Source organism: Delphinus delphis, chromosome 16, assembly GCF_949987515.2.
Source record: "Delphinus delphis chromosome 16, mDelDel1.2, whole genome shotgun sequence".
Lineage (NCBI taxonomy): Eukaryota > Metazoa > Chordata > Mammalia > Artiodactyla > Delphinidae > Delphinus > Delphinus delphis.
The window spans coordinates 39,823,034-39,839,195 of record NC_082698.1 but is presented as its reverse complement, the minus strand read 5'-3'; the positions used below and the strand labels follow the sequence as shown (position 1 = coordinate 39,839,195).

Below are 16,162 nucleotides of genomic sequence, written 5' to 3'. Positions count from 1 at the left end.
ATCCCTGGACAGTAATCTGATATTTGCTTCTTACCATATTATCAAGATGAAAAAAGCTTTCTTTCCTTGCCTTTTTTCTATTTTTCTCATCATGTCCCTCTTAATATTTCAAAAAGTCTAATGAGTATTATTTGTCTAAGATATTGTCAGGGCCATAATAGTATAAATATCCCCAAATGAAAATATAAATGCCCCATCTAGGGACACAAACCAGAACAACCCATTATTTAGGCTCAAATGTGTCCAAGATCCAATCATATAAAGTTGCAGACCCAAAGGCATAGAGCTCTTAAAAAGCTGGTGAAGCAGAGGTATTTTTCATTCTAAGACAACTAAATCCAATGTTTTAATGAGAGAATTGGACATGAAACAGATTTCAATATAAGCAAAGAAGTGGTTCTCATACGCTTTATTTTCCATTTAAAAATCAGGTTTAAATATAGCACCCATGTCCCACTTCTATTCATATGAAGGAAAAATGAGCTACACCAGTGGTAAAAAGTGAATTTGTTGGCTTAATTTGGTTCTTCAATCTGACATTTTCAATTTTCCTTGAGTTATCTAAACATTTTCACCCTTATTTGTGAAAGCATAACTCCTTCCCAAATTAATTTTCAAGCTCCTATGTGACATAATAGGTAAACCTCTGCTCTGCCTCTCTATAAGAAAATGTTTTTCTTCATCATTTCTTTTAAAGATGTCACTACAGCCCTGATATGTGGATATGTATTAGACAATGAGTTTATTTACAGTGACTTTTCCCCATTGTGTTTGGGTAGGTAATCACTGAAGGGAGCTATTTCTCAGGCGGAGATTAGCTACGGGTTGTTCCATCCATCTGAACAATGTAATTCATCTATAGAAACTAATTATGTGTACATAAAGGAAGAAGGAAAGTGTGTTAGGTTGCTATAGTAAGAAAAAAGATTAGATCCTTTTTATAATTTCACAGCTCTTTTCTTTTACACATAAGTACTTCCTAGGCTTTCAGAATAGATTCCAATATTTGACTAATTCATTCAAAATAGTTTTCACTGTACTATACAGGATAGTATAGAGGTTAATGAAACCAGTTTATCAAGTCAGACCTTGCTATTCCCTACATGTGCCTAAAAATTCTCTTACAGTTTAATTTACAAACTATAAAATGGCTTCCCTAGCAAATCAACTCTGAAGCTCTTAAAATGATCTCTGGTATTTATTAAGACTTAATCTGAGTCAGATATGAGATGAGAAGAACATACTATGGTGAGAATGAAGGTGAATAATTACTGAATCAATTATTCAATAATTAATCAATTATTCTCAGCCCTGTACTTCAATTTGTCTTGCAAAACACAACCTAAAAAAATGCTGGGATTGTTGCTCTTTATGTGAATAGACCTTTGGCCAATAACCTCTTTATACCTATGTGTAAACGCAACTTCTCAAACTAACTAGAGAAAACTTTCCTATGTTCCTGAAAAAGGCATGAGAGATTTAATATACAAAGGAAATATTTGTACTATGTGATATAAAGGAAACGGAGAAAAGGGCACTGAATTGCTACACTAAGAATAAGGATATGTGTTTCTGTTTTATGATCTCATAAACAAGAACACATAAATGGGTACATCTACACTAGAAATTATGGAAGGGGGTAAGTGGGAGTGGGATGGGCAATGGCAGAAATGACTTATATACTGGTTTCTCTTTTCAGCTTTAAAATAGGATGCTGCAAGCATCATTTATTTGTCCTCCAGTCACATGTACCCTCCTAAATCACTTTACCAATAACATTATGTTCATTCCTCTTTCTGTCTGCTTAAATTTTTTTCTCTCTCTCAGCCCTTGACTACCTTGTCCCTATTCTTTCATTTTTTTCTCCCTTATGCTGGGAGTATTGCTTCATAATGAATACAAGGAATGAAATAGTCCATAAGAAAGTAAATCAACATACAAACATCTAACCTCACCTGGGCTATTTTATCTAAATAATTGGTCTGTGCCTCTATAATCCATTCTTCTCACAGAGAAATATCATTAAAATATAACCCAGATCATGTCATTTTTATGGCTTAGAACCCTCAAAATCTTCCCACTGCACTGAGAACAAAAACCTTATCACAACTCCTTACCACAACCGGCAAAGCCGTCTGCCATCTGGCCTCGCCTATTTTCTCTAGCCTCATCTCACCCTACTATAAACCTTTTTTCTGTTCCTTAAGGACAGAAGACTCATTCCTAGTTTAGGACCTTATGCCTTCTCTTCCCTCTGTCCTGTACACATGGCATCCCATATCTGCATTTCGATCTCAGCTTAAATACCACCTTCCCCAGAGAGGTCTTGCCTTAGTAAACCAATACAGTGTGGCCATCTCACTTGATGCCATTTTGCTGCTATTTTCCGTAATTCTCATCTGTACTTTCCAATGGAACATATGATTTGGAAGGACAAGGCCCTGAATCCCCAGAGTCTGGAATAATTACTGGCAAGTGGCAGATGCTCCATAAATATTTGTTAAACAAACAAGGCTGTAAAGTTCTTTGTTAAATGCAATGATTATACTGTCTTCTTTTCAAAATAATCTGGGATTCTTTCATTTTCTTGTAGATGTTGTAGGGAAAAAAGCTCATTTATTATGCAAGCAAATTTCCCTTTAATGTTATGTGACACTGGTATTGCTTTTGTTCTTCCAAATTTGCTTCACTCTATCTCATACATAATTTAATCTAATTTCTCATTGTGCTTGTTTATTCAACTTGAGTTGAACACTTTCATGCACTGGTTAGTGTATTCATATGTCTACCTCATATTTTGTCTGTTTACTTCATTTGTGTATGTCTTCAAAACAAATGTGTGGGCACTTAATCATGTGTTTCTATTTTCATGCAGCTTTGCTATAGACTGTACTGTGGCTCGTACAACACAAATGAAGGCATCTTCTGATTAGAAAATCTGACATAAAATACTAAAATATTTCTTTGGTCAGAGTTATTTATAGAGCTATGGCTATTGTTTTGCAAAACATAGCAAATGCTTCCACAGCTGTGGAAAAGAAAGAAAATGATTAAAGGATTTCATGGGATTTGATTTGAGTTTGGACGGGCTTGATTGGGGCCAGTAAATTTGTACTTTAGTTCATTTTGTGAAAAGAAAAAGAAAAAGGTCATCAGAGAGTTCTTCAGTATACTCAACAAGGAAAGCAAAAAACAAAAGAACTCGGAAAAGCAGTTTTACATTTAAAGAGGTTGCAAGTACAGTGGTTGACACATTCAGAGAGAAATGCAGCCAGTATTTTTGCTCATGAATCTTTTATACTTGAACATAGGCATCAAATGTGACTTCTGCTTTACTATGTGTTCCCATATAAGATGAGGGGGACCAATAAATCCTAGGAAAGCTCACTGTGATAAGACTCAAACTAAGAATTTGTGGATATAAACCTTTGAAGTTCTATGGATCATATAATTACTGGTATATAGTTAGTACCTAGAGACAAAAACGTTTTCAGTATCTTTCCAGTTTCTCTCTGTTATAGCACAACCCCCAAAATTCTTCAGCCTCCTGAGACTAAAATCCATTGATCCCACAGTCACTCACTGGCCCTTGCTCCCCTTCTTGCACAATCGAAATTCCAGGTTCAGTCGCTACAATCCTTCCTTCACATGCATCCGCAACTCCCTATTCCCTCTTTCAACCACTCATCTTTTCCTGGCAAAATACCAATCCCGGTTAAATCCCATTCTCTGTCTACTTGGAACTTGAATCCAGGCAAACAAATGGGGCTGAAAAAACATAGAAATGGGCTGGTAACCAAGACAGACTTAACGGTTCCGTCACTTGGACTAAACTTTAGACAGCCTTCTTCCTGACACTAGGCTCCTGATCTCCCTTTTCTTGGAGCATTTACTTTAGAAAGTTTTCAACTGTTTGAGATGCAAATCTTCTTCCAGGCTGTTGGCACCGGTTGTTTTACAGGTCAGGAATGTCTTTCTCAAGGACCTAGGAGCCATTCCTTAGAAAAGTAATCAAGAAGAAGATAGCGCCTCTATCTCCCAGTCTCTATGGGTGGCTAGGAGCCTAACTTCCAGAAGGGGCAATCAGCAAGCACAGATGAACGAGTCACATTGACCAACCTCCTCCCTACTGGAGAACCACTGTTAGAAAAGGTAGATAGCGAGATATAAGCAAAGAAAGGGGGGCGTGGGCCACGTGGCAGGAAACCATACATCTTGTGAACAACAGGGGTCCTGGAGACAAAGGAAGGTGGGAAAAGGCAGGAATCTCCGGCATTCCGAATGTAACTTTTTGTCCATTATGCCCTCATTACAATAAAATTAACCTTGTAGATAAGAATTTCCCATCATGCACTGACACCATGCCATTTCCAATCAAGACTAAATAAGGACAAAAATCCCTCCTCCCCTCGGGAAGGTGAAGCTGGGATGAAAATCAGTGAATACGAGCCCAAACCCCTCCCTCCTCAGTGAATCTTCTGCCCAATCATTTTCACACCCCATATAACCAGCTTGCCAAAGAAACTCAGGGTGGCTGTTTCCCTGAGTCTGCCAGCTCCCCCCTTGAGAGCTTACTATTGCTTAATAAATCCTCACTTTGCTTTCTTGACTTCCATCTCATCTCTGAATTCTTTCTGAGACAAGAACCTACTTTCTGGTAACACCCCTACTGGAGTACTTTTCCACCAGCTCACTCCAGCGCTTAAAAATCCTCCCACCTTTTGGCCCAGCAGAGTGGAGTTTGATCGCTCTCTCCTATCGTACATCCTGAAAGAACTCTTTTTGCCTGTTTAACTGAGATTAGGGATTGGTAACATCAAACAGGGCCTGAATGGTAACTGTCATACTGTGTCTTTCTAGTCTATTCCCTTTTCCATTTTTCTCATACCTTCTCCTCTGTCTTCAAACCTCTCAGACCTCTACCCCATCCTCATCCTCAGTTGATGACCTTGCTTTCTAGATTACAGAGAAAATAGAAGATATCAGAACAGGTTTGGCAGAGTGCCAACCACTCCATCAGTCCCCACCCCCATCTGCATATGTGCCCAGATACTCTGCCTTCTCTGTCTCTATAGGCACTAGGGACCCTATCCCCTTGTGTTCACTCAAGACACTGCTTGTATAAACCTCCTCTCTTTTTCCTGCTTCAATATTTCTTATGCTTTATAGGTTCTGTGAAAAGTAAGTAACAGTGACACTTTCACATTCAGGCATACAATTACGTGTGTAAAATATGCTCATATGCTAATAAAGTATGTACCCAACTGCTAATTCCTGTTATAAATTTGCTAATCTGAAGCTTCAGAGTAGCAATTATTACAATCTTGCTTTACACCAACTGAAATAAGAGATAAATACGCAGTCTCCCATTCTTGGAAGTCAAAGTAACAATATGTTTGCCAGAGCAAAAAGTTTTTCTCCCTCTATAGTTACGATGATTTGCATATTTCTAACTGTGTATAAATGTCAGATATACTGAGCTGCTTTTTATTTGAAGCCAAATATATAGCTCATGTCAGTGCTCAAAAAAATTTAAAAGGGCTCTCTGCAGTTTGTGACTTATTGCACAGCTGTGATGGGCTGAGTCCCATCTCAAAAAGGTCAAGGGCTAAAAACAATTACCTCTTCAAGGACGTCAGCAAGCTTACTGAGTATCTCTTCAGGAAGGTTCTGGAATGTTGGCACACTGAAAAACAAGACAGAGATGATGTTGAAGGCATGCACAGCAACTCATTTTTATAAATAAAACAGCAACGCATCTGAAAGAAAATACAAAAGGATTTCATGACAAAGAAACTGCCAGTGAAGATCAAAGTAATAATTTAAGCATAATTTGATGACTAACAGGGAAAAGGCATGATGTACTAGAAAGAATCGGAGATTGGACAGAACCAAGTTCAAATCCCATTTATATTTCTTTGTGTGACCTTGGATGCCTCAGCTATAATTGAGAGAAACCACTCTCTCCCTTATCAGCCTGCTCTCACCAAATTCCTTCCAATTCTGTCACCTTCTCTAGGTCCCCCTACACACACACACACACACACACTTTTCTACAGGCCAACTGCTACCCATTTTTCAGGACTCAGCTGGATTGATGATACATTCAGGCCTGCAAGCATTCATTCAACAACACTGGAAACTTCCTACTCCCCCCAGCCTCTCGCAGCTAGATCAGGTCCTCCTATTTATAATCTCTTTTACCCCTTCCTGCAACTATAATTAGATAATTAATCAGATATTTGTTACTGGGCATCTTCACTGCTAAAATCAAACTCCACAAAAATAAGAACGGTACTATATCTGTCTTGCTCAGCCCCTGTATTTTCAGTGATTTACTAATAACAACTCAAGAGCATGTGTTGAATAAAGTTATGAAAGCACAGACATACAAATGCTTCCTAGGACAGTTACAGGGATCAGATCATACAGAATGGAGAAAAGAGTCAGACTCATAGTAGACACTGAAATAATGTCTTCTCATCCTCTTATTAGGGAATCTCACTGACCAGCATATGGAAATTCTAAATGATGTTGAATACACAAACCAAAGGAACTTATTTTATATGGATAATGCTGATTTTAAAAGGAAAAAAAAACTCATCAACATAAAATTTTTGAAAATCTACTCCACTGGAAAATCTAACTGGGATGTGGAACTAAATTCTTATTTAATCTTATCTCAATGCTTGAATAGAGAAAAGACTATAAATGAGTGAAAATATGTTTGTATGTATGATATCTGACTTACAGATCAATTGTTCAGTAAACTTGATCTTTAGATAAATTGCCATGGAGCAAAGTTATTTAAATGAGTTAGTTGAGTTGGATGAGACTTGTTTCAGGTTTGTTGCTATAGAAAAACAGTTCTGGCTTGATTAGGATAATGTAATGAAAGAAGCCATAACATACTGTTTGGATATAAGCATGAAAGTTTTACTGTTAATTTGTCACTCTGATTCCCATTACTTAGTGTAAAGCCTATTGATAAAATCCTAAGCTTTTATGTAGAAGTATAATATTTCACCCAGGACCATGTTTCACCAGATTTATTGCTGTGATCTGAGCCACGTGGGTTTTAACTTCCAGAAGGCAGTCTATTTCAGCAGCTGGATGGAACACATCACAGAAGGAGACAGGAAGATAGAGGAAGCTGTTTCCATGAGCTATGCAGGTAGAAAAATTTAGCCCTTTCTTGTTCTTTTAATGAGCTATATTTCAGTTTCTTCTGAGATACAAGAATAATTAGAATGTTTCTATCCCAGGGGGTATTTATGGAAAACACAAACTACAACTGAGTTTTTCTCATTTTATTATAACTGGTTGCCTTCTTTAGACAGCCCCATTACTTCTATGCTAAGTCTATGTCAAGCCACTCTACAAAACTTTCATTTTCATGAGCATTCTTATTCATGAGAAAAAAAAAATTAGTATTTGCTTGACCACATAACTCACTAAAGAAAACAAAGACATTAAGTTTTAGGGGGTGCATTTTAATTAATTATCTTTTACAATTTAGTTATTTTTTATTTTTTCAGCTTTACTGAGGTATAACTGACAAAATTATAAGATATTTAAAGTGTACATTGTGAAAAGATTCCTCCCATCCAGTTAACCTAGTTAATTAACACATCCATCACCTCACATATTTATTTTTCTGTGTATGTTTGAGATCTTTAAGTTCTACTCTTTGCAAATTTCAACTATATAATACAGTGTTATCAACTATAGGTTATAATAGTTTGTAACCCATTTCCCCTGTTCTCCAGTCCCTGACAACCACTGTTCTATTCTGTTTCTATGAGTTTAACTTTTTATTTAGATTCCACATGTGATACCATGCAATATCTGTCTTCCTCTGTCTGGCTTATTTCACTTAGCATAATGCCCTCAAGTTCCACCCATGTTGTGCAAAATGCAAATGGGATTTCCTTCTAATATATTATTGCATGTTATACAATAATATTCCATTGTATATATATCATGATCTTTTACAATTTAAAATGCCTCAAAACATTCAGCAGCATTTATTGCCAATAAAAATTAGGAAGATTTTAGAGAAGAAACACTCTAAAGAATTCTTCGTAACAATTTAAGCACTTTCAGATTTAACAAAATGGAAATCAATTAACAGAAAATAAGTGTCTTCACTTCTATAAATTATACTGGAAACACTTTTGTAGCCATCTTTAAAATCTTAAGATCTTTATTTCTCTAAACACTAGATAATTCTCAGAAATTAATTACATGACAGAACTTATCAGTCCACTGATAGCTTGAACACCAAGAATAAAACAATTGAGGATATTCATAAGTTTAAAATTCTACCCATTAAATTTGTTTGAATTTTTCCCAATACATCAAAAGATATTAATTTAAACTTCACTAGTGTGTACATGTGATAACTCAAGATGAAGTTGTCTATGATTTAGAAAACTTAAGGCAAGATAATTATAAGGATGAACTTCCATAAAATGTTTAAACAGTAAAGAGTATTTTCACTTATTGGGGAGGGGCAGGGGGAAGAACTCATAACAATCTACATGCTAATTACAAGTAATTCTTATGGATCTATTAAAACATTTTTGTTCCCTTAGGACTTGCAGTAGGTCTGAAGTTACAAAATGCACTTGACTGTAATATAATAGAGATGATTTAATGTGTGGAGCTTTTCCATTGGATTTTCTGGTTGAATAAAGTAAGGACTTGGAATTTGTCATGACAATAATAGAAGATGAGATTTGAATGCTTTCTATTTTCCAGGCACTGGGCTAAGACTTTTACAGATAATATATTTTATTTTTAAACAGCTTTATCAAAGAACCATTATTACTATCATCCATTTTACAGCTAAAACAACTGGGATCTTGAGAGTTTGCCTGAGGTCACAACACTCAGTACTGATAAAGAGAGGATAAAAATTTCCATCTGAATGACTATGAAGCTAATCATTTGCTGAGCTACACACTTCACAGAATTATTTAAAAATGCCTCATGTAAGTTTTAAAACCATGCCATATTCTTTTAATGATTTAGAAATTAAGCAATAATATTAACATCCTTTGATTCAGTGACTTCGTTTAACCAACTTCTTGCAATGAAAAATGTCAAATAAATGGAAAGGCTGAAAGAACAGTTCAAGAATCCCCTGTACCCCCATCACCTAGGTTAGCAACTGTTAACATTGTGCCATCTTTGCTTTATTTACCTTCGATCCATCTAATTTTTATATGCATATTGATAAATAGATTTATAGATATTTTTTCATGAAAATCTGAAACTAAGTTGTAGATATCATGAAATTTTACCCCTAATATTTAAGCACACAGATCTAATAAGAAAATATTTTTAAATAAGTAACTATAGCATTTATCATAAGAAAAATTCACTCAACTCCATAATATCATCTAATAACTATATTCCATGTCAATATTACCTATTGTTCAAAAATTTCTTTAATGTCTTTTTCTTTTCAAACCAGGATCCAGTAAAAATCCACATACTGCTTGGGGCTATTCTGCTTCTCTAGTCTCTTATTCCACAACCATCCTCCTACCTTTCCCCCCATTACACTAATTTTTTGAAGAGACAGGGACAACTGTCTTATTGGATGTCCCACATTCTGAATTTGTCTTATAATTTTATTTTTGGTAACCTACCATATGAAAATAACAGCTAACAGAAGAAAGAAAAAAAAAGGAGACTCCCCAGGACCCTTTCAAGAAGAACCCTGAAGTCAAAACAAATAGTCTCAGTTGTAATTTGCCTTTTTTACTCATATTCTTTCACATGTGTACCATACAATAGACTCCTCCAGAGGCTATATGACATCATTACTTTGATAGTTAATGGATGTATGCTTAAATGTTCCTGTGTTTTCTAGAATTTTTTAAGGTAGGAGTAGGTTTATGATAAGCGTGCTGTTTACAGAAATTAATTTAATATTATTGCAATGCTTCTACTGTGCTCTTACTAGTTAGTTCTCAGCTACCTGCTATAATCTCTGTAACCTTATCCAATAAATTGTCCTTTTGAACTTGTGAAGCTTTTCTTTTCCTTAAGTGGAAAAATTTACAAGTAAATACATTTGGATATCATGTGTTGCAATAATAATTTTGTAGTTTTTCAAAAATATATCTAACTTTAAAAAATTTATCTAAAACTTGTAATTTTAGAATTTCATAATAACTATTAAGAATCTAATAAAAGAAACTTTATTATACTGTCTTATTTTTTACAGACAGATTAACTTTGAGAGGAGAGATTAAAAGACATATTCTCAAGCCATAGCTGCCAATTTCTAAATCTAAAGACACCGAAAAATATGAAAAGGACACAACCAAAGAATTTTCTGATTCATGGATGGGATAAATCTAGTCCAAATAAATGTGGAGACACTCTAAATAAGAAAGAAAAATGTGACAAAATCTAACTTTCCTTCAGCATTATAGATGGTAATAATTTACCTTATTGTCCTATACACCAGAACAGTTTAAAAATACTATTATCCAAGTTATGATATCATTTTGCACCCAATCATTCAAAATTTAAAGGAAAGGAAATTGGATTTTTTCATGTAGACATGATGAAGTTATTATTTTTTAATGCTTTTTAAAATTTTATTTATTTTTTTATACAGCACATTATTAGTTATCTATTTTATACATATTAGTGTATATATGTCAACCCCAATCTCCCAATTCATCCCACCACTAAAAGCCCCCTGCCGCCACTTTCCACCCTTGGTGTCCGTACTACCGTCCTCTACATCTGTGTCTCTATTTCTGCCTTGCAAACCAGTTCATCTGTACCATTACTCTAGATTCCACATATATGCATTTATATATGATATTTGTTTTTCTCTTTCTGAACTACTTCACTGTGTAGGACAGTCTCTAGGTCCATCCACGTTTCTACAAATGACCCAATTTCGTTCCTTTTTATGGCTGAGTAATATTCCATTGTATATATGTACCACATCTTCTTTATCCATTCATCTGTTGATGGGCATTTAGGTTGCTTCCATGACCTGGCTATTGTAAATAGTGCTGCAATGAACATTGGGGTGCATGACTCTTTTTGAATTATTGTTTGCTCTGGGTATATGCCCAGGAGTAGGATTGCTGGGTCATAGGCTAATTCAATTTTTATTTTTTTAAGGAACCTCCATACTGTTCTCCATAGTGGCTGTATCAGTTTACATTCCCACCAACAGTGCAAGGGGGTTCCCTTTTCTCCACACCCTCTCCAGCATTTGTTGTTCGTAGATTTTCCGATGATGTCCATGCTAATTGGTGTGAGATGATACTCATTGTAGTTTTGATTTGCATTTCTCTAATAATTAGTGATGCTGAGCAGCTTTTCATGTGCCTCTTGGCCATCTGTACGTCTTCTTTGGAGAAATGTCTACTGAGGTCTTCTGCCCATTTTTTGATTGGGTTGTTTGTTTTTTTAATATTGAGCTGCATGAGCTGTTTATATATTTTGGAGATTAATCCTTCATCCATTGATTCGTTTGGAAATGTTTTCTCCCATTCTGAGGGCTGTCTTTTCACCTTGTTTGTAGTTTCCTTTGCTGTGCCAAAGCTTTTAAGTTTCATTAGGTCCCATTTGTTTATTTTGTTTTTATTTCCATTACTCTAGGAGGTGGATCAAGAAAGATCTTCCTGCGATTTATGTCAAAAAGTGTTCTGCCTATGTTTTCCTCTAAGAGTTTTATTGTGTCCAGTCTTATATTTAGCTGTCTAATCCATTTTGAGTTTATTTTTGTGTGTGGTATTAGGGAATGTTCTAATTTCATTCTTTTACATGTAGCTGTCCAGTTTTCCCAGCACCACTTATTGAAGAGACTGTCTTTTCTCCACTGTATATCCTTGCCTCCTTTGTAATAGATTAGTTGACCATAGGTGCATGGGTTTATCTCTGGCTCTCTATCCTGTTCTTTTGATCTATACTTCTGTTTTTGTGCCAGTACCATATTGTCTTGATAATTATAGCTTTGTAGTATAGTCTGAGGTCAGGGAGTCTGATTCCTCCAGCTCCGTTTTTTTCCCTCAAGACTGCTTTGGCTATTCAGGGTCTTTTGTGTTTCCATACAAATTTTAAGGTTCTTTATTCTAGTTCTGTAAAAAATGCCACTGGTAATTTGATAGGGATTGCATTGAATCTGTAGATTGCTTTGGGCAGTATACTCATTTTCACAATACTGATTCTTCCAATCCAAGAACATGGTATATCTCTCCATCTGTTTGTGTCATCTTTGATTCCTTTCATCAGTGACTTACAGTTTTCAGAGTATAGGCCTTTCACCTTCTTAGGTAGGTTTATTCCTAGATATTTTATACTTTTTGTTGCAATGGTGAATGGGATTGTTCCCTTAATTTCTCTTTCTGATCTTTCATAGTTAGTGTGTAGGAATGCAAGAGATTTCTGTGTTTCTGGTGGCATCTTTAGGATTCTCTATGTATAGTATCATGTCACCTGCAAACACTGACAATTTTACTTCTTTTTCAATTTGTATTCCTTTTATTTCTTTTTCTTCTCTGATTGCCATGGCTAGGACTTCCAAAACTACGTTGAATAACAGTGGCAAGAATGGACATCCTTGTCTTGTTCCTGATCTTAGAGGAAATGCTTTCTGTTTTTCACCATTGAGAATGATGTTTGCTGTGGGTTTGTCATATATGGCCTTTATTATGTTGAGAAAGGTTCCCACTATGCCCACTTTCTGGACAGTTTTTATCATAAATGGGCATTGAATTTTGTCAAAAGCTTTTTCTGCATCTATTGAGATGATCATATGGTTTTTCTTCTTCAATTTGTTAATATGGTATATCACATTGATTTGCATATATTGAAGAATCCTTGCATCCCTGGGATAAATCCCACTTGATCATGGTGTATGATCCTTTTAAGGTGTTGTTTGATTCTGTTTGCTGGTATTTTGTTGAGGATTTGTGCATCTATATTCATCAGTGATATTGGCCTGTAACTTTCTTGTTTTGTACTATCTTTGTCTGATTTTGGTATCAGGGTGATGGTGGCTCATAGAATGAGTTTGGGAGTATTCCTTCCTCTGCAATATTTTGGAAGAGTTTGAGAAGGATGGGTGTTAGCTCTTCTCTAAATGTTTGATAGATTTCACCTGTGAAGCCATCTGTCCTGGATTTTTGTTTGTTGGAAGAATTTTAATCACAGTGTCAATTTTGTTACTTGTGATTTGTCTGTTCATATTTTCTGTTTCTTCCTGGTTCAGTCTTGGAAATTTATACCTTTCTAAGAATTAATCCATTTCTTCCAAGTTGTCCATTTTATTGGCTTGTAGTAGTCTCTTAGGATGCTTCGCATTTCTGCAGTGTCTGTTGTAACTTCTCCTTTTTCATTTCTAATTTTAGTGATTTGAGTCCTCTCCCTCTTTTTCTGATGAGTCTGGCTAAAGATTTAAAAATTTTGTTTATCTTCTCAAAGAACCAGCTCTTAGCTTTATTCGTCTTTGCTATTGTTTCTTTGTTTCTATTGCATTTATTTCTGCTCTGATCTTATGATTTCTTTCCTTCTACTAACTTTGGGTTTTGTTTGTTCTTCTTTCTTTAGTTCCTTTATGTGTAAGGTTAGATTGTTTGAGATTGTTCTTGTTTCTTGACGTAGGCTTGTATAGCTATAAACTTCCCTCTTAGAACTGCTTTTGCTGCATGCCATAGGTTTTGGATCGTTGTGTTTTCATTGTCATTTGTCTCCAGGTATTTTTTGATTTTCTCTTTGATTTCTTCAGTGATCTCTTGGTATTTAGTAACATATTGTTCAGCTTCCGTGTGTTTGTGTTTGTTACTTTTTTTCCCCTATAATTGATTTATAATCTCAGAGCATTGTGGCCAGAAAAGACTCTTGATATGATTGCAATTTTCTTAAATTTACCAAGGCTTCATTTGTGACCCAAGATGTGATCTATCCTGGAGAATGTTCCATGTGCCCTTGAGAAGAAAGTGTAATCTGCTCTCTTTGGATGGAATGTCCTATAAATATCAGTTAAATCTATCTGGTCTACTGTGTCATTTAAAGCTTGTGTTTCCTTATTAATTTTCAGTCTGGATCATCTGTCCATTGATGTAAGTGAGGTGTTAAAGTCCCTCATTATTATTGTGTTACTGCCGATTTCCTCTTTTATAGCTGTTAGCAGTTGCCTTATGTATTGAGGTGTTCCTATGTTGGGTGCATATATATTTATAACTGTTATATCTTCGTCTTGGATTGATCCCTTGATCATTATGTAGTGGCCTTCTTTGTCTCTTGTAATAGTCTTTATTTTAAAGTCTATTTTGTCTGATATGAGAATTGCTACTCCAGCTTTCTTTTGATTTCCATTTGCATGGAATATCTTTTTCCATCCCCTCACTTTCAGTCTGTATGTGTCCCGAGGTCTGAAGTGGGTCTCTTGTAGACAGCATATATATGGGTCTTGTTTTTGTATCCATTCAGCCAGCCTGTGTCTTTTGGTTGGAGCATTTAATCCATTCACGTTTAAGGCAATTATCGATATGTATGTTCCTATTACCATTTTCTTAATTGTTATAGGTTTCTTTTTGTAGGTCCTTTTCTTCTCGTGTTTCCTACTTAGAGAAGTTCCTTTAGCATTTGTTGTAGAGCTGCTTTGGTGGTGCTGAATTATCTTAGCTTTTGCTTGTCTGTAAAGCTTTTGATTTCTCCATTGAATCTGAAGAGATCCTTGCCGGGTAGAGTAATCTTGGTTGTAGGTTCTTCCCTTTCATCATTTTAAATATATCATGCCACTCCCTTCTGGCTTGTAGAGTTTCTGCTGAAATCAGCTATTATACTTATGGGAGCTCCCTTGTATGTTATTTGTTGCTTTTCCCTTGTTGTTTTCAATAATTTTTGTCTTTAATTTTTGTCAATTTGATTACTATGTGTCTCAGTGTGTTTCTCCTTGGGTTTATCCTGCCTGGGACTCTCTGCACTTCCTGGACTTGGGTGGCTCTTTCCTTTCCCATGTTAGGGAATTTTCGACTATAATCTCTTCAAATATTTTCTCGGGTTCCTTTTCTCTCTCTTCTCCTTCTGGGACCCCTATAATGTGAATGTTGTCCCAGAGGTCTCTTAGGTTGTCTTCATTTCTTTTCATTCTTTTTTCTTTACTCTGTCCACAGCAGTGAACTCCACTATTCTGTCTTCCAGGTCACTTATCTGTTCTTCTGCCTCAGTTATTCTGCTATTGATTCCTTCTAGTATAGTTTTCATTTCAGTTATTGTATTGTTCATCTATGTTTGTTTGCTCTTTAATTCTTCTAGGTGTTTGTTCTTTAATTCTTCTAGGTCTTTGTTAAACATTTCTTGCATCTTCTCGATCTTTGTCTCCATTCTTTTTCCGAGGTCCTGGATCATCTTCACTATCATTATTCTGAATTCCTCTTCTGGGAGGTTGCCTATCTCCACTTCATTTAGTTGTTTTTCTGGGGTTTTATCTTGTTCCTTCATCTGGTACAAAGACCTCTGCCTTTTCATTTTGTCTATCTTTCTGTGAATGTGGTTTTCCTTCCACAGGCTGCAGAATTGTAGTGCTTCTGCTGTCTGCCCTCTAGACATGATGAAGTTTTTAAAAGCCCAAAATTGTTTTGTACATCTTTTCAAAGTAGCAATGAAAATTAAGTGAAGCATCTGACAGAGTTACCATATTGCATTGACTAGGGAAGCCACACAATAGGTGAAAAAAAAAAGCCTTGTAGAGCTGACTTTGCTGACTGCCTGCTGGAGAAGTCAGTTAAAGAAATCATTTCACTGCCTCTTTCCAAAGATACAGTACCTTGCCAAATTAATGACTTTGCTGCAGACACAAAGATGGGTGAAAATCTTGTCCACAGAATTGTACTTCTGCCTTACAAATGGATTAATCTACAGTCATGGCGGGACTTGCTATTTGGCTTGTATTCATCCGGTAGCAGAATCAACCAATCATCAAAAAAGACAAGATTGTATATGAATGCTTGGCAACAAACACAAATGGTACTGAGCTATTTGGTATGGAATTAACTTTTCAAATCTAGGTTTATCATGGAACGACTATGTTGTACTGATGGTGTAAAAGGAACGGTGGCCTCTCTACATAAATTAAGGCAGTAACAATATATATATATATATATAGTATATACTT

General features: G+C 35.7%; 1 protein-coding gene across 1 annotated transcript in view; it reads right to left on the bottom strand.

The window, feature by feature from the left end:
• LOC132439843 (cGMP-dependent protein kinase 1) overlaps positions 1–16,162 on the bottom strand; it is a 1,104,652-nt gene that overhangs the window by 317,990 nt on the left and 770,500 nt on the right. Inside the window, exon 5 of the mRNA XM_060034572.1 lies at positions 5,623–5,686. Within this exon, the coding sequence (XP_059890555.1) occupies positions 5,623–5,686 (64 nt within the window). The remainder of the gene's footprint in view (positions 1–5,622; positions 5,687–16,162) is intronic.